At 40.0% G+C, this 17,902-nt stretch overlaps 2 protein-coding genes across 2 annotated transcripts; both read right to left on the bottom strand.

Annotated features, from left to right (window-relative positions):
- Positions 1-870: 870 nt before the first annotated feature.
- Positions 871-4,026, bottom strand: LOC112167972 ((+)-neomenthol dehydrogenase). Its single transcript, XM_040507021.1, has 4 exons — positions 3,939-4,026; positions 2,157-2,452; positions 1,895-1,966; positions 871-1,528 (listed from the first exon to the last, which is right to left on the bottom strand). Exons 1-4 carry the CDS (start codon positions 4,024-4,026, stop codon positions 971-973), a joined length of 1,014 nt encoding a protein of 337 aa, XP_040362955.1. The 3' UTR covers positions 871-970.
- A 1,714-nt stretch (positions 4,027-5,740) lies between these two features.
- LOC112167964 ((+)-neomenthol dehydrogenase) lies at positions 5,741-11,783 on the bottom strand. The gene is made up of 4 exons (XM_024305076.1): positions 11,650-11,783; positions 6,858-7,104; positions 6,598-6,675; positions 5,741-6,238 (listed from the first exon to the last, which is right to left on the bottom strand). Exons 1-4 carry the CDS (start codon positions 11,781-11,783, stop codon positions 5,741-5,743), a joined length of 957 nt encoding a protein of 318 aa, XP_024160844.1.
- Positions 11,784-17,902: the final 6,119 nt, after the last annotated feature.

The raw sequence follows: 17,902 nt of genomic DNA, 5'->3' as shown, positions 1-17,902 counted from the left end.
AAGAATATTAGAATCGTTTCCAAGTCTACAGCGAGTTCTTTTTTCTGATGAAAAGACTAGAATTAAACTTGTAGTAATCTCGTCTGCTTATCTTCTAGAGGAACCAACATTTTTTATTGTAGGAAAAAGAAGATGGCCTAAAGAACAGGGCAGCTCCTCATGAGGATAAAAAAAAAAATAACTATAATCAAAACTCGGGGCTGATACCACTGTGGAATTTGCTGAGCGAAAGTGTAGAGGTAAACTGTAGTTCTGATTGTTTCATTTGCGGATGTAATTAATCTTGATATGAGTCATATTAATAACATCATGATATCTGTGTCTTAATAGTTAATATAAGTATGTCATCCCTTGAGTAATACTGGTTCCGCAGTCTGCGCAAATAAAGATACAGGTTTGATGCACAAGGAAGAAAAAAAAAATGGAAGGCCTACCAAATAAAGATTTTCATTTTGTTAGGAGTTTTCAGATCTGCTAGCTGATTCCAAACACTTAGCTGTCCTTGCTAGTGATTAGTGAATACCTTTATTACTGTTCAACAACGTTGTTTGTTCTTGCGTAGGAACCAAAGAGACTGCTCTAGCAGAGAATTTACCATTCTTGTCAAAGTGCCAGGTCACTTTTTCATCTCCTTCTCCATGAGACAGTGGAATGGAGAGGATTGAGGACATTTCAAATTAGTGCAGGATTCCAATAGCTTTTTGCAAGCGTAAGATCACTCACTCTTGTTTGAGAAATACTGCAAGATATGATACCATTTTTGTTCATCAACGTATTCTATCCTGCTCCTAATACTTGCATCATTTATGCTTTCAAGAAGGAAATTGCTGCAGAATTAGGACTGCGATCTCCAAAAGGCTATATATCTTCAAACACACTAGATAACTGACTCACTGAATTTTATTAAGAAACGGCTGTTCCAAATTTAATCAGTTATAACTGACATATATTTGCATCAATCACTCTTCGATTAAAGACTTTGTACTTCAGACTGAAGAAAGAATTGGCCGGTGGGGCCATCATTAGGAAGCAATGCTAAATTCACGACACTTGCAGCACCTTCTTCAACAGGCAGGATGCCGGTATTGAAGGTTATATCTGTTTTGACATAGCCAGGGCAGACAGTGTTGACGCGAAAACCGGGGTACTTCTTGGCTAGAATCCTTGTATTTGTATTCATTGCTGCTTTTGAGACAGTATACCCTGACTTAGTTGAAGGCCAACCCTTGCTTTCAAGTAAATTCTCCTTGAGGTCGTTTAGAAACTCTGTCAGTACTTCATCTACACTCTCTTCACATAGGTTCTCCACATCAGTACTGAGAACTCCTTTCACTCGATCACTTGGTATGTTCTTTAACTCCCCCCCGGAGGATGAAACATTAACAATTCTTGGTGAATTAGATAGCTGGAGGAGTGGAGTTAGTGCTTTAGCTGTTCTTTTAGCACCATAATAATTGATTTGCAAGCATTCTTCTGTTAACTCATAAGTTTCAGTCAACAACTTTTCCCAATCAATCTGTCCTCCTTCCTGTATGGATCAGTAAGAAAAGGATTAAAAAAAAAAACTTTATTCTTTTACGGTCCCTCGAATTCTCAGATGACATGCTTTGCACAGACAGTTTTTCCTTTAGAAAGAAGGCATGGAATCAACCCGAATAGACCCTTGGCCAAACCAAATATCAAACTACAATTGTCACATTAGTACATAGAACTAATGTAGGATTTAGTTGTAAATAGCTTGCTATTCAATAGAATTGCATAATATGCTGATAAACAATACAGTTGATGCCAAAGAGGAGCTAAGAGCAACATGATTAACCAAGGTTTCGCTTGTTCAAAGGTGGCCTTTTAGTGCGCAGTAGTGGAATAACAAAGAAATAAGTTAAAGACTCACAGCACCATATTCAGATGCAGCTTTCAAACGATCAGCATCAACTATAACCCCAGCAATCCCTGCATTGTTCACCTGTCAAAATTCAACAATCTTAATATCGGTGCTATTTTACCAACCATGAAAAACAAAGCATGGTACATATCAACACTCAATCTAACAGTCTAATGACATTTTCATCTATGTGCTACTACTGAGAAAGGTTGTATTGATGAGCTTGATTCCAAAGGACAGAAACTTTTAAAGAAATGAGCTTTGATGATACTAAAATATCGAGTTTCCCGAACTGGGTTTCGATGAATTGTGCCAGAGGAGCAATACTAGCAGGGTCAGCCACATCAAGTTGGCGAAAAACTACTTGGCCTGAGAGGCCAGACTCTTTCAGTTTCTCAACAGCTTCAAGGCCCCTCTTCTCATCTCTAGCAGTTAACACCACTGTGATTCCCTTTGACGCCAACTGCCTTACAGTTACGAATCCGATTCCTTTGTCCGATCCTGTCACAGCTGCATACCTGGAAACCACAAGAAGCAAGTTCAGAAAGAGAGGAGAAAAAGAAGAAACTGTGTTTTTTTTTTTTTGGACTAAATTCAGTTTAGTCCCTTGAACTTTAGGAATAAAATCACTTTGCTCCTTGATGATTATTTACCCAATTTTAGCTTAAGAGATTATTTCCCTAATACCCAATTAAGTATTTTTTTTAATTCATTTTTATTTATTTTTGGGACCATTTTTCCCTCTCCTTCTTTGTCTCTTAGTGAGAGAAGTCATCGGAGACCTTGTCGGACTCCGGTGACTAGTGGCCAGCCGCGACAGGAATCCCGTATCCTGCTATCGGATTCTGGCGGCCGATTTTATTGCCCGCCCAATAATACCCAGTAATCACATTATTGTCCCCCAATAATCATATTATTACCCTCCAATAACAAGTTTAATTAGTGAAAAATGAAAATGTTTTTAATTTTGATAGTTTTAGGAGGTTTATCCAAATAAATAATTATATTATTGCCCCCCAATAATCTTATTATTACCCAATAAACATTTTATTGGCCCCCAGTAATCTTATTATTGCCCACCAATAAACTTGCAACAAGACAATTACAACAGTTCAATATTAGTACAAGCAGTTGTAGATCTACCAAACAGATGCTATTCTAGTACATAACTGGAATTAAAACATTTTTTCTGCATATTTTCTCATACTAGACAACTTGTGGCATGTGGTCTGCCTAAAAAAAAGGGAATGGCTTAGCTGTCATCGATCTCAAAGGCCAAACTTGAATCAGTACCTGAAACTCAAAACACAAATCAAACTAATCAAATCCGCCAAAACCTTAACCCTATATCCAATCACCAAATCAACGCTCCGAATTCCCCACCGGAATCTCCCGGGATTTTCAAGAAGGACTCCCTGCTTTGCCGCCAAAACCCTCTTCTAGCGCAACCCATAATTCTCTAGCATTTTTGATCGCCATGTATTCCAATCGGAGTGATTTATCCATGTGGCATGTCATCAAGATCAGGGCGGTGGCATTATTTGTAGCCGTACGCTAGAATATGAGCGCAGGATTTGGTGCCTGAATTACGGGTATGATCCCTTTTGAAGTGAGGTGGTTCTCAACATCCGTGACCCAACTATGATATTCCAAGCCAGTTGAGTCAAGTATGGGAAAGTCGAGCTTCGGTTTCGACATCTTGAAAATAAGAAGGATAAATAAATTAGTGTTGGAGTCAATGCTTCCACTAAAACTAATAAATAATAAGATTTCCGAGCTATGCTACCAAGAAATCGATTTCCAAAATTTTTTGGATTAGACATAAATAATGATGTTTATATGGTCATAAATCAATGCTTATGGACGCTCTTAGTCCAAAGATCACGAATGCTCTTAGTTCGTATATAGCATGAATCCCCACGATTTCGCTTTTCAAAAAACCGAACCCACGTTATAAGAAAGGTGGGATGTAGAAGAAGGGAGGTTGCAACTCGCTGAGAAAAAGAAAAGAAAGTAAATACGGAAAGCGGGAACTTTAATCTTAAAAACTTACTTGTTTGAATCAGAGCTTGAAACCTTGGACTTTGGAGTTGATGTAGCTTCTGTGGGAAGGCCTTGGATGGATAGGTGGTGTGCGGCATGTGTGCGGGTTGCAGCTTGTAGTTGCTACCGAAGATGGGGGGCCGAGAGTAGCTAGGTGGAGCTGAAGAAGCTAGCTGCTATGCGGAGACGCTGCAAGGGCAGCAGGAGCACGAGCGAGCAGGAGGCTGCAAGGGTAGCAGGAGCAGGGTGAGCAGAGAAGGCTACGGGGGCAGCAGGTGCTGCAGGGGCAGCAGTGGAAGTGCTAGCGCGGGCTAGGTGCAGCAGTGGTGAAGCTAACAGTGAAAAAGATTTCGGTTTTTGGGTTTTGATTTTTGTGGTTAGGGCTCGTGCTGATAACGTGTTTAAGAATGAGAGAAATTGAGAGAGATTGATGAGAGAATTGTGTGTTCCATTATTGATAATAGGAGCCCTATATATAGGGATTACAAAGTACGTACATACATGTTCTAATGATACAAGGAAAACTATTCTGAATAGGACTAGGAATTCTAGAACCTTCTCTCCTATTACACTCATAGAACTAATCCTAGTTTGATAAGGCACACAAAAGTCGATTTCCTTCAAAACTAAGGACCCTACAAACCTCAGATAATTGAAACACTGTGCCATTCTCAAACACGTGCAAGGGAAGCTGAGAAGGCACAAGGTTAGCAAAGCAACCTTGTGCTGAGAAGGAGCGTATATTTATGCTCTTCTTCAAACAAGGTTCTCAGCTCTTTGCCTATAAGCAGTGGTTCCAATTGCTACAGCTGGAAACCCTTTATGTCCAGATTAAGAAGAAGGACCAGGCAGGGTCCACTGTTCTCCTAGTGGTCCTTCCTTGAATGTCAAGCAAACGTCGAAAATCGCACAAGAGCTGGCGCAAGGTTCCCAAAGGTAAACGAAGCAGGCGGGTCAACCCCGAATATGACATTTCCAAGTACGCCGTTGCTCTTGCACTGGGGTATGGTCTCGTTGGTGCTGGCTTGCCCCTGGGATGAACTGTGGGTTGGATGTTACCTTCTGTCTAGGCTTTTTAAGTAGTTCTGACCATTTTATGCTTGTGATGATTGGTTTAAAATGGAATGGGTTGGTAAAAAAAAAAATCAATGATTCATCTGAAGGATTTAAGATGTGAATGGATTTGTCTCCAATTCGATTCACAGATATTTTTTATAACAAAAATATGGCAGGCCCACCAAATAAGATTTTCACCGTGTTGGAAGTTTCCAGATCTGATAGCTGATTCCAAACACTTTGCTGCCCTTGCTACTTATTAGTGATTCCATGATTCTTTATTACTGTTCAACAACCTTGCTAGTTCTTGCGTAAAAGCCCAAGAGTGTGCTTTTAACAGAGAAATTCCTATTATTGTTAAGGACTTAAGGTGCCAGACCACTTCATCACCTCCTTCTTGAGACAGTGGAATAGAGAGGATTGATGAGGATGCTTCATGTTCTGGAGAAGTTTCTCAAATTAGCACAGCATTCCAATAGCTTTTTGCAAGCATAAACTATTCCATTCTACTCCCAAAAGTTGCATCATTTATGTATTCAAGAAGGAAATTTGTGCAGAATTAGGACGGCAATATCCAAGGAGCTATATATATCATAAAACATACTACATAACTGATTCACTGAATTTTGTTAAGAAACAGCGGTTCCAAATTTAAACAATTACAACCGACATATGTTTGCATAAATCAATCTTGGTTTAAAGACTTTTTACTTCAGACCGAAAAAAGAAATGGCCTGTGGGGCCATCATTAGGCAGCTATGCTAAATTCACGACACTTGCAGCACCTTCTTCAACAGGCAAGACACCAGTATTGAAGTTTATATCTGTTTTGACATAGCCAGGGCAGACAGAGTTGACACGAAAACTGGGGTACTTCTTGGCTAGAATCCTCGTATATGCATTCATTGCTGCCTTTGAGAGTATATAGCCTGACATCACAGAAGGCCAACCTTTGCTTTCAAGTAAACTCTCCTTGAGGTCATTTAGAAACTCTGTCAATACTTCATCTACACTCCCTTCGCTTAGGTTCTCGACATCAGTACTAAGAAGTCCTTTCACCCGATCACCTAGTATGTTCTCTAACTTTCCCATAGAGGATGAAACATTAACGATTCTTGGTGAATCAGATAGCTGAAGGAGTAGAATAAGGGCTTCAGATGTTCTTTGAGCACCATAATAATTGATTTGCAAGCATTCTTCTGTTAACTCATAAGTTTCAGTCAACAACTTTTTGAAATCAATCTGTCCTGCTTCCTGCATGAACCATTAAGAAAAAGACCGTAATTTTTTACTGTCTCTTCTCTCTTTAACTCCCATATATATGCGTACTTTGCATAGATGTAAGGGAAAAGGGATGGGGCCAACAGAAATAGAACGACGTTTGGCCAAACCAAAGATCAAACTACAATTTTCACATTAGTACATTGAACTAATGAAGCATATAGTTGTCAATGGCTATCAATAATATACTGTAATATGTTGGGAAACGAAACAGATGAAACCCAAAGAGAAGCTAAGAGCAACATAATTAACCATGGTCCCGAAGCATTGCTTCATCAAAGGTTCTCCTTTCAGTGTCCAGTAGTGGAACAACAAAGAAATAATTTTAATACCCTTACAGCACTAGAGGCAATTGCAGCTTTGAAACCATCAGCATCAGCTATAGCTCCAAAAATCCCAGCATTGTTCACCTGTCAATGTTCAACAATCAAAACTTTTTATGCTATTTTACCAACAAAGGAAAACAAAGCATGCTACATGTCAACCACTTAATCTAATACATCTATATATGTGCTACTATTGGAGAAAGGTGATATTGATGAGCTCAACTCCAAAGGACAGATACTTTACAAGAAAAGAGGTTCGATCATACCAAAATATCGAGCTTCCCAAACTGAGTTTTGATGAATTGTGCCAGAGAAGCAATACTAGCAGGGTCAGCCACATCAAGTTGGTGAAATACTACTTGGCCCGAGAGGCCAGACTCATGCAGCTTCTCAACAGCTTCAAGGCCTCTTTTCTCATCTCTAGCAGTTAACACCACAGTGATTCCATTCGAGGCCAACTGCCTTACAGTTTCAAATCCGATTCCTTTGTTTGATCCTGTCACAACTGCATACCTGGAAACACAAGAAGCAAGTTCAGAAAGAGAGAAGAAAAAGAAGAAACCGTTACAGATGTGTAGTAGTAGCCTCCTCTCCCTTTATAATACCAACAGATATATTCTTCAAGTTATATAATACTTTTCTTTTTCTTTTTTCGGTAATAGGCATATTCTACTATTCTTGTAGTACGTGATATGGAAACGAGGAATCATCTTCTTGGACTTATTTACCATAAAAAAAATTAAATAAATAAATAAGGGGGGTGTATTGCATATAGAATTAGTGGAACTTTTAAAGAAATCTATGGAATTTAAAAGTCTGGGTGTATTCAATATCGACTTTTAACAGTCCATGAAAGTCTTGAGGTATTCAATTAGGATTTTTAAAGACTTCATGAATTCCACCAAAATCTAGGGGTATTCAATTAGGACTTTTAAAAATGAATAAAAGTACAGAGGTATTCAAAATATCATTCATACTTATGGAATTAGAAAATCATGGATAATCATGGACTTTGTAGTGTTAACTATACATACCAAACTCCAATAATTTTCCAGCCTCCAGACCAAATATTTGAAAAAGTCTATCAAAGTTTCCTCTTAAAAAACAAAAAAAAGGTCTATCAAAGTTTTTCTCTCTACGCACGAAGAAGTTGGTCTTTCACCATCTCTCTTTCTTAATTTTTTGTTTTTTCTCTAATCTTTTATGATATCAACTTTTTTTTATACCCAACATGTTCATTGTAGTTCTTGAATGTGATTTTTGTTTTTTGTTTTTTTTTGTTTTCAATTGTGATACTTCGAACCCTAATAGCAATAAAAATGATTTATGAAACCCTAAAACCCAAATATTGTGGTCTATCCCTAAGACCTTGAGTAGTGTTGCTATGGCATACTAAATTTTATCTTATTAATTAATTATTCTCATTCATTTGAATTTATATTATGGTTCAAAGAAAGGTTGAACAATTGAATTTCAATTGATTGATTATAGATCAAGACATTGACCAATATTGCTACAATATATGTTAATCGGCGAAAACAAAATTGATGAGAATAATTAACCATAAACATCAAGTGATCTATATTGCATATTTATGTTGTTGGGAGATTAGGAATAAGAGCAAACTCGCTAGACAGACTAACGATCATTCATTTAAGTCAATTTCTATTAGAAAATACTTGAACATTGAAGAGACAACGAGTTATTATCTTGTTTTATGTTAGGGCTGTATTTGTTTTGTTTTGTTTTGTTTTTTTTTTTTTATATTTTGTATATGCTAGGAAATCTGTAGAAGTCATTCATAATAAAGTATATAGATTTTCATGAATCAATAAAAGTTTGTTGCTAAAATCAATGGTTTTAAGAAATCCATAATAATCTATCAACTTTTTAAAGAATCTGTGGACTTTTCAAAAAGTCTATCAATTAAAAAAAGTCTGCACAAATCCAAATACAATACACCCCCCTAAAGACATTTTGTTGGACTAAACTTAATTCAATATTGTGGTGACGCAATTGCCTACGTTAATTCGAAACTGTTGTAGGAGAATAGAATTGTATATTATTGATAATAGGAACCCTTTAAATAGGGAGTTACAAGGTACCCAAAAAGGTAATAGAATCCGATTACAATTGAATACTTAGAACACATTCCTATTACAACTCTAAACCCTAGTTTGTAGAGGCACACATTATGTCGACATCCTTCAACACACCCCCTTGTGCTGCTCAAACTTGGTGATGACGCTTTGATCGTTGCCTTGTTAAAAACCTTGCCAGGTAACAAAAACCCTGTGGGACAAAAATAACCCTGATCGAAGGACAAAAAGAGCACAACACGTCCTTCACTCTTCGAGATCGAACATGTAGACATCATACCTCCCCCTAATGTCATTATCTCCCCCTGATTGCTACAATCATGGGAGTTCGGATAACTTTCTTAATCTGATGCTTCTCACATGTTTCTCGAAGGTGGATTTAGGTAACGACTCAGTAAATAAGTCCACTAAATTATCCTCAGAATCTCATATCGGATTTGGTTCACTTTAATATTTAGAAGTGCTTGTTGTTGCTGATTGTAAAAGAACTTAGGCGATATATGCTTGGTGTTGTCGCCCTTGATGAAACCTAACTTCATTTGCTCAATGCAAGCTGCATTATCTTCATAAATGCATGTAGGTTCATCTGTGGTAGACTTCAAACCACAAGTTCCTCGAACATGTCTAACTACATACCTTAGCCATATGCATTCTCGCACGGCTTCATGTAGAGCAATAATCTCTGCATGATTTGAGGAAGTAGCAACAAGGGTCTGCTTTGTAGACCTCCAAGATATCGCAGTGTTTCCCACGGTAAAGACATAACCCGTTTAGGAGCGACCTTTTCAGCAAAACCCATCAAGACATCATTGTCATTTTGATGGAGGGGAGGAGGAGCACGGAAGGTGGCGTTTTGCCTTGTGGAGTCCGATCCCACACTTCCTAGTTCACACGAACGCTCTTAGTTCGTTTAATTATGAATACTCTTAGTTCATACGAACACTCTTAGTTCGTTAAGCGTGAATCCCCATAATTCCGCTTTGTTAAATACTCAAAACCGTTTGGCAACATATATTCCAATATTTGCAGAAAATAAAAGGAATTTAAATACAAGAAAGCAGCAACTTTAATTACAAAAACTTACGTGATGATTTTGGGCTTGAGAACACACTCGTGTTGGAGCAGGCATGTTGGGGCAGTAGCAAGCAGCAGTTTCTGTAGCAGGTTCGTTTTTTTTTTTCTCTGGGCCGTCTCTTCTTTGGGCTCTCCCTTTTTTTTTTTTTTGTGGGCTGGGTCCCTTCTCTTTTTTCTTTTTTTTCTTTCTTTATTTTCCTTTGCGTCTACTTCTTCTTCTTTCTTTCCTCTATTCTTCCTCCTCCTAATCTGCAGGTGGGTGGCTGGATATCGATCAGGCTTTGTCAGTGGGTGAGTGCTGCAGTGAGGTTGGGTGGGTTACGCAGGCGCTAGTTGGACGGAGCAGGCGTGGGGGCCGTGCTTGCAAATGCAGCAACGCTTGAGGTCGGCTGGCCGGTGAGGCTTGTAGGCGGAGGCTCTGGTGTCCAGTGCGGAATCGGCGGTGATTGGGCTTTTCAATTTTCAAGTAGATACGAGTCAAACTCAAATCTGTTTCGCCTTGAGAGTCGACCACTGACGTCGGGCTTTACGGTGAGGTTGACAGCGTTGGTCCTCTGGCGGCGGGATTGGCTGTCTACATCAATTAGGTGTGGAGGACGATCTGCGCAGATGTGCTGGCAGGTGGGCTGGGATCGAGTGGAGCCGCCACGAAAGATGGAGATTGTGGACTGAGGCCGGTGAGATGGACTGGCAGGGAGGCTGTTTGTGGTAGGAGGCTGGGGCGTGCGCGGTTGCAGGTAGCAAGCAGGCTGGCTGGGCAATGCGGGCTATGTAAGGACGCAAGAAGGTGTGCAGGAGCTGTGGAGGTTGCGGGGGCAGTAGTAGTGCGCGGGCTACAGGTTGGCTGGAGGCTACAGGGAGGCCGGCAGGAGGCTGCAGGCTTGCGGCAGATTTTGGTGTTTAGGGTTCTTAGGGTTTTTTTTCTCTTTTTCGGCTAGGATTAGAACTCGTGCTGATAACGTGTTGTAGGAGAATAGAATTGTATATTATTGATAATAGGAGCCCTTTAAATAGGGAGTTACAAGGTACCCAAAAAGGTAATAGAATCCGATTACAATTGAATACCTAGAACACATTCCTATTGCAACTCTAAACCCTAGTTTGTAGAGGCACACATTATGTCGACATCTTTCAACAGAAACTTCCTGTTTTCACTACCTTTTAGAGATTTAGTACGTCTATGAAGAAAGGTATAACAATAATTTAGTAGGTAAAATAAATCCAAACAATTCAAGAGTATAGGAATCGGTTGCTAATCTGCAGCTAGATCTTTTTCTGATAAAAGAGGACGACAATTAAACTAGCTCCCTTGAACTTCCCCTCCCCCCCCCTATGATCCCCTCATTCCCTTGATTTCAGTAGAGTAACCATTGGAAGCGTGTGTCTTTTGAGATTTGAGATTACAGTTTGGGGTTTCAGATTTATAGGCCATTGGAAGCGTTTGAGTTGAATTGTATGTAGTCTGTGTGAAATGCTTGAATTGAATGAATGTTTGATCTCAAGGATTTAAGATGTGAATGGATTTGTCTCCAATTGGATTCACAGATATTTTTGGTGGATGGCATATCACTTGGTTTTAGTAAGCTATGGATTTTTTAAACATACCTCTTTTCAAAAGGGTGCAACTAGATTTGTAGTAAGTTTACAGCTGAAGTAGAAGTAACTTCAAGAGCCTATATATCGGATACTAATGACTCAACTAATGGATACTATGTGCAAATAAAGATACAAGTTTGATGCATATATAAGGAAGAAAATTAAGTGTGGCTCCAAATAAAGAATTTCACCGTGTTAGAAGTTTTCAGCTCTGATAGCTGATTCCATACACTTTGCTGCCCTTGCTACTGATTAGTGATTCCATGATTCTTTCTTACTGTTCAACAACCTCATTAGTTCTTGCGTAAATGCCCAAGAGTGAGCTTTTAACAGAGACATTCCTATTATTGTCAAAGTGCCAGACCACTTTATCACCTGCTTCTTCAGACAGTGGAATACAGAGGATTGATGAGGATGCTTCATGTTCTGGATAAGTTTCTCAAATTAGCGCAGCATTCCAATAGCTTTTTGCAAGCATGAACTATTCCACTCTGCTCCCAAAACTTGCATCATTTATGTATTCAAGAAGGAAATTTGTGCAGAATTAGGACTGAAATCTCCAAGAGGCTATATATCATAAAACATACTACATAACTGATTCACTGAATTTTATTAAGAAACAGTGGTTCCAAATTTAAACAGTTACAACTGACATATATTTGCATGTTGTAGTATATATGTTTATATGTCTATCTCATGTATAAAGAGGGATGCTTAAGTGTAAAGATAGGTATAGTGACTTGTATGATAAGCTTTATGCCAAAGGGGAACAAGCATGGTTATCTCTATCATCACAGCCACAATGCCACATGATAAAGCTAGAAATGAAGCTGTCATCCAAGTTGTATCATTCTTTAAGCATCTCACATCTCAATTGTATTCCTATAAATACCTCCTTGAATGAGATGAATAAACACACTTGAAAACTCCATTCTCTCTTAGGATTACTCTCTCTCTCTCTGTGTTTCATTTTATACTTGTCCTTAAACACGTTATCAGCACGAAATTGCTCTAGAATTAGAATCGAAATTGCGAAGAGAAGAGGTAGTTCATAATCCGATCGAAGTCATTTTTTCAAACTTACAAAAAACCTCCAAACCCTAGCTCATATCAAAGCCCTTGATTCAAGAAGCCCAGAACCGGTTTCAGAACCCCCAGAATCGGCCGGAAACCGCCCGAACCGGCTGCCGGAAGTTCTGAACCGCTGCCGAGCTCCTGCCGAAGTGCTGCCTAGCTCCTGCCGAAGTGCTGCCGAGCTCCTACTGAAGTGCTGCCGACAGCCCTGCCTACCCCCTGCCTAGCATCTGCCGAGCTGCTGCCGAGCTCCTGCCGAAGTGCTGCCGACAGCCCTGCCTACCCCCTGCCTAGCATCTGCCGAGCTGCTGCCGAGCTCCTGCCGAAGTGCTGCCTACAGCCCTGCCTACCCCTGCCTAGCAGCTGCCAAGCTGCTGCCGAGCAACTGTCGAAACGACTTTCCGGACACTTTTCCGGCGACTTTCCGGACATTTTCCGGCGACTTTTCCGGTGACTTTCCAGACACTTTCCGGCGACTTTTCGGACACTTTTCCGGCGACTTTTCGGACACTGTTCGACAACTTTTTCCGGCAATTATTCCAAGGTATTATTTACTAAAAGTTCCCGTTTTTGAGTTTTTACTTCATTTTTCCTCTCTTTCTTTTTCTCGGGAACTTACAATTAAAAGCGGAATTACCGTAATTCACACTAAACGAACTAAGAGCGTTCGTAATCATGAACTAAGAGTGTTCATAATATTCGGACTAAGAGCGTCCGCAAAACATCATTGTTTTGGTCTAAATATTATTGATTTTAGCTTTCGTGGAAGTTTTAAACTCCGAAACTAATATATCTTCTCTTATTATCTTCAGGATGTCGAATGAACCTAGACTCGACTTTCAAATACTTGACTCAACGGGTTCGGAATACCATAGTTGGGTAACCGACGTTGAGAACCACCTCACTTCAAAAGGAATATTGCCCATAATTCAAGCTCCTGATCCAGGCCTTGTGTTCCAACGAACACCTACAAAGCATGCACAAGCTATTATCTTGATGCGACGCCATATGGATAAAGCACTCAGATTAGAGTACATGTCAATCAAAGATGCTAGAGACCTATGGGTAGCGCTAGAAGAGCGTTTTGGTAATATCCAAGATACCCTCCTCCCTGACTTGAAGGTTCAGTGGAATAATATACGCTTCTCCGACTTTAAGTCTGTTGCTGAATATAACTCGGAAGCTCTTCGCCTCAAAGCCATGTTGAGGTTCTGTGCAAAGCCTCTCACAGAAGAGGAGCTAATTGAGAAGACTCTCTCCACCATTCCCGTCTCAGCAATTGTGATATCAAAGCAATATCGCACCGAAGTCAATGCTGGACGAATTACAAGGTTTAATGAGCTAATTAATCTTTTGTCAGTAGCTGAAAAGCACGACAACATCCTTGTAAAGAATTATCATTCAAGGCCCATCGGAACCAAGAGCGTCCGTGAGGCAAATTATAATGCACCCAAAAGAGGACGCAAGCAGCAATACCCTAATAACAGGGGACATGAAAGGCGTACGGGCCCATATAACAATTTGTATATGTTTGATTATGTTTTGTAATAGACTTTGGGAAACCTTGATGTAATCATTGGTTATTTTCCTTATTGATAAAGTATCGCATTCAATGTCATGGACATGTGTTAATATCCCGAACTTTATTCTTTTTCAGTATGTTTTCCGGAGAAATGGAATGCCTTCTTGACAGTGGCACCACACATACTATATTACGACATAGGCAATTATTTTTATGGATGACGCCTAGTCGGTCTTCAATAACTACGATGGCAGGATCATCACAATTGATTCATGGTCGAGGACCGGCTCAATTCTTGTTGCCAAATGGCACGAATATTAATATCACTGAAGCTCTATACGCTCCTAGGGCTGGAAGAACCCTATTGAGTTTTAAAGATATAAGAGCCAATAACTTTCATGTGGAAACACATTGTGAGAATGGACAAGAGTTCCTTTGCATTATCTCTAATAACTACGGAAATAAACGAGTATTAGAGAAACTTATGTGCCGCTCTAGTGGATTATATGCAACCACTATCAGAGTAATTGAATCCAACCATGTCATGAATGAAAATTTATGGGATTCTGACACATATAGACTTTGGCACGACCGTTTAGGTCACCCAGGTCGAGATATGATGCTCCGTATATTAAAAACTTCACACGGACATCCATTCTTCAAAACAAAAAGAAGTACGAACCAAAGATTGGTCGAAAGAACTACTTCATATCATTCGTTTTGTAAGGCTTGCTCTTTAGCAAAGGTAGGATCAAGACCGTCCTATGCAAAGGACACTAAAGAAAATATACCATTCTTTCAAAGAATACAAGGTGATATTTGTGGACCTATTCAACCAACTTGCGGACCATTTAGATATTTTATGGTGTTGGTTGATGCATCGACACGCTGGTCGCATGTCATGCTATTATCCACGAGAAATGCTGCATTTGCTAAACTCCTAGCACAAATCATTAAATTAAGGGCTCACCACCCTGATCATCTTATTAAGTCAATTCGTCTTGACAATGCTGGAGAGTTTACATCAAAAACTTTTGATGATTATTGCATGTCCATTGGGATTGAGGTTGAACACCCTGTACCTCATGTACACACCCAAAATGGTCTCGCAGAAGCTGCCATTAAAAGACTTCAAATGGTTGCTCGAGCATTGGTTATGCGCACCAATCTCCCTATTTCTGCTTGGGGATATGCAATATTGCACGCAGCTGCTTAGGCCCACTGCCACCCAACCATTTTCTGCCTCCCAGATGGTAACTGGGTATGAGCCCGATGTCTCACACTTACGCATATTCGGGTGTGCAGTCTATGTGCCAATTGCGCCGCCACAGCGCACCAAAATGGGTCCTCAAAGACGATTAGGTCTTTATACTGGGTATGACTCTCCCACCATTATCCGCTATATAGAACCCTTGACAGGCGATCTATTTACCGCAAGATTTGCGGATTGTCACTTTGATGAGACAGTCTTCCCATCATTAGGGGGAGACATGAACGGTAATGTTCAACAGAAAAGACAGGAATTGTCGTGGTTTGTCCCCACTCTGTCTCATCTTGATCCCCGAACAGCACAATCTGAAATAGAAGTGCGGAGAATTCTCGATCTTCAGAACGTAGCAGAATCAATGCCTGATGCGTTTTCTGATATCGCTAAAGTGACAAGATCACATATACCTGCTGCAAATGTGCCTGCAAGGATTGATGTCCCTAACACTAGAGGACATGATGCCATCTCAAGAGTACATGAGAATGGCGCCAACGTCCCCTATATGGGTGACGTAGTGGCTAGACCCACGGCTCCAGCCAGGAAGCGCGGGAGGCCCATAGGTTCGATGGATTCTCGCCCAAGAAAGAAAGCGAGTTTGGCACAAAATAATCCATTAATCATCGATACAATTAATCCATCTCATGAAAATATTCCGGATTATGGTTATGTCAAAGAGACATCATTGGAGGACGCTCCAATAACAGAACCAATTCCAGAGAATAGAGAGATCTCCATGAATTGCACTAGTATACATGTGATGATGGATAGAAATTCTATGACTATTAATGATACTTTTGCATATCATATTGCAAAAGAAATTATAGAATACGATGATATCGAACCTCGCTCCGTTGAAGAATGTCAACGAAGAGCAGATTGGTCTAAATGGAAAGATGCGATCCAGACTGAATTGGATTCACTAACAAAGAGACAGGTATTTGGGTCTATAACGCTGACACCACCAAATATAAAACCTGTTGGCCATAAATGGGTCTTTGTTAGAAAGCGTAATGAGAAAAATGAGGTTGTTAGATACAAAGCCCGCCTTGTGGCACAAGGTTTCTCACAACGCCCTGGAATCGACTACGAGGAGACATATTCTCCCGTAATTGACGTTATAACGTTCCGCTACCTTGTCAGTTTGGTAGTTTCCGAAAAACTTGACATGCAGCTTATGGATGTGGTTACAGCATATCTCTATGGGGATCTAGATTCAGAGATATATATGAAGGTTCCAGATGGACTTCAATTACCCAAATCAAATGGCTCAAAACCACGGAGCGCGTTTTCAATAAAATTGAGACGCTCACTATATGGATTGAAACAATCCGGACGGATGTGGTATAACCGTCTAAGTGACTACTTGATTAGGAAGGGATATATTAACAATGAAATATGCCCATGCGTGTTCATTAAAAAGACAAGTTCCGGATTTGCAATTATAGCAGTTTATGTCGATGACATGAATCTAATTGGAACTCTAAATGAGTTAAAAGAAACTGCTAAATATTTGAAATCCGAATTTGAGATGAAAGATCTTGGGAAAACACGGTTTTGTCTCAGAATAGAACTCGAGCACCGTAGTGATGGGATTATGATCCATCAGTCAGCATATACTCAAAAATTACTAAGGCGCTTTAATGAAGATAAAGCAAAGCCTGTGAGTACTCTCATGATCAGTCGTAGTCTTGAGCCCAGAAAAGATCCATTTCGTCCAAAGGATGAGGACGAAGGCTTATTAGAGGCTGAAGTGCCATATCTAAGTGCAATAGGTGCATTATTGTACTTAGCTCAATGCACAAGACCGGATATCTCATTCGCAGTGAACTTGTTGGCTCGACATAGTTCCTCGCCAACACACCGCCATTGGATTGGTATAAAGACAATCTTTCGATACTTAAAAGGTACGATTGATATGGGCTTGTTTTATCCCTACAGGGAGAAAAGGAAAGAAGGAATTATGGGACTAGATCCCACAAGGCAAAAGCCACCTTCCCTCCCCTCCATCAAAATGATAATGATGTTTTGATGGGTTTTGCTGATGCAGGGTATCTCTCTGACCCTCACAAAGGTCGCTCCCAAACAGGTTATGTCTTTACCATGGGAAGCACCGCGATATCTTGGAGATCCACAAAACAGACCCTTGTTGCTACTTCCTCAAATCATGCAGAGATTATTGCTCTACATGAAGCTGTGCGTGAATGCATATGGCTAAGGTCTGTAAATAGACACATTCGAGGAACCTGTGGTTTGAAGTCTACCACAGAAGAACCTACATGCATTTACGAAGATAATGCAGCTTGTATTGAGCAAATGAAATTAGGTTTCATCAAGGGGGACAATACCAAGCATATATCGCCAAAATTCTTCTACAATCAGCAACAACAAACACTTCTAAAAATTGAAGTAAATCAAATCCGATCAGAGGAAAATGTAGCGGACTTATTTACTAAGTCGTTACCAAAATCCCCTTTCGAGAAACATGTGAAGAGTATCGGATTGAGAAGGTTATCCGAACTCCCATGATCTCCAGGGGGAGTCTAAATCAGGGGGAGTATCCATACACATACTCCACACTCAATGCGCATTGTGCTCTTTTTCTCCTTCGACCAAGGTTGTTTTTTCCCACAGGGTTTTATTACTTGGCAAGGTTTTTAACGAGGCAATTTCGAAGCGCAC

Source organism: Rosa chinensis, chromosome 1 (assembly GCF_002994745.2).
Source record: "Rosa chinensis cultivar Old Blush chromosome 1, RchiOBHm-V2, whole genome shotgun sequence".
Taxonomy (NCBI): Eukaryota; Viridiplantae; Streptophyta; class Magnoliopsida; order Rosales; family Rosaceae; genus Rosa; species Rosa chinensis.
This window is presented reverse-complemented; position numbering and strand designations above follow the sequence as displayed.

What these genes read in the sequence shown, in the direction of transcription:
- LOC112167964 (XM_024305076.1), bottom strand. Translation starts at nt 11,783, where the DNA reads ATGAAGCATCCTCATCAATCCTCTGTATTCCACTGTCTGAAGAAGCAG. An exon ending in TTTACGCAAGAACTAATGAG is followed by an intron (nt 7,105 to 11,649) that starts GTTGTTGAACAG and finishes TTGTGTTTCCAG; the next exon opens with GTATGCAGTTGTGACAGGAT. An exon ending in TTGCCTCTAGTGCTGTAAGG is followed by an intron (nt 6,239 to 6,597) that starts GTATTAAAATTA and finishes TGGTTCATGCAG; the next exon opens with GAAGCAGGACAGATTGATTT.
- LOC112167972 (XM_040507021.1), bottom strand. Translation starts at nt 4,026, where the DNA reads ATGCCGCACACCACCTATCCATCCAAGGCCTTCCCACAGAAGCTACAT. An exon ending in TCGGGAAACTCGATATTTTA is followed by an intron (nt 1,967 to 2,156) that starts GTATCATCAAAG and finishes GAATTTTGACAG; the next exon opens with GTGAACAATGCAGGGATTGC. An exon ending in CTGCATCTGAATATGGTGCT is followed by an intron (nt 1,529 to 1,894) that starts GTGAGTCTTTAA and finishes TGATCCATACAG; the next exon opens with GAAGGAGGACAGATTGATTG.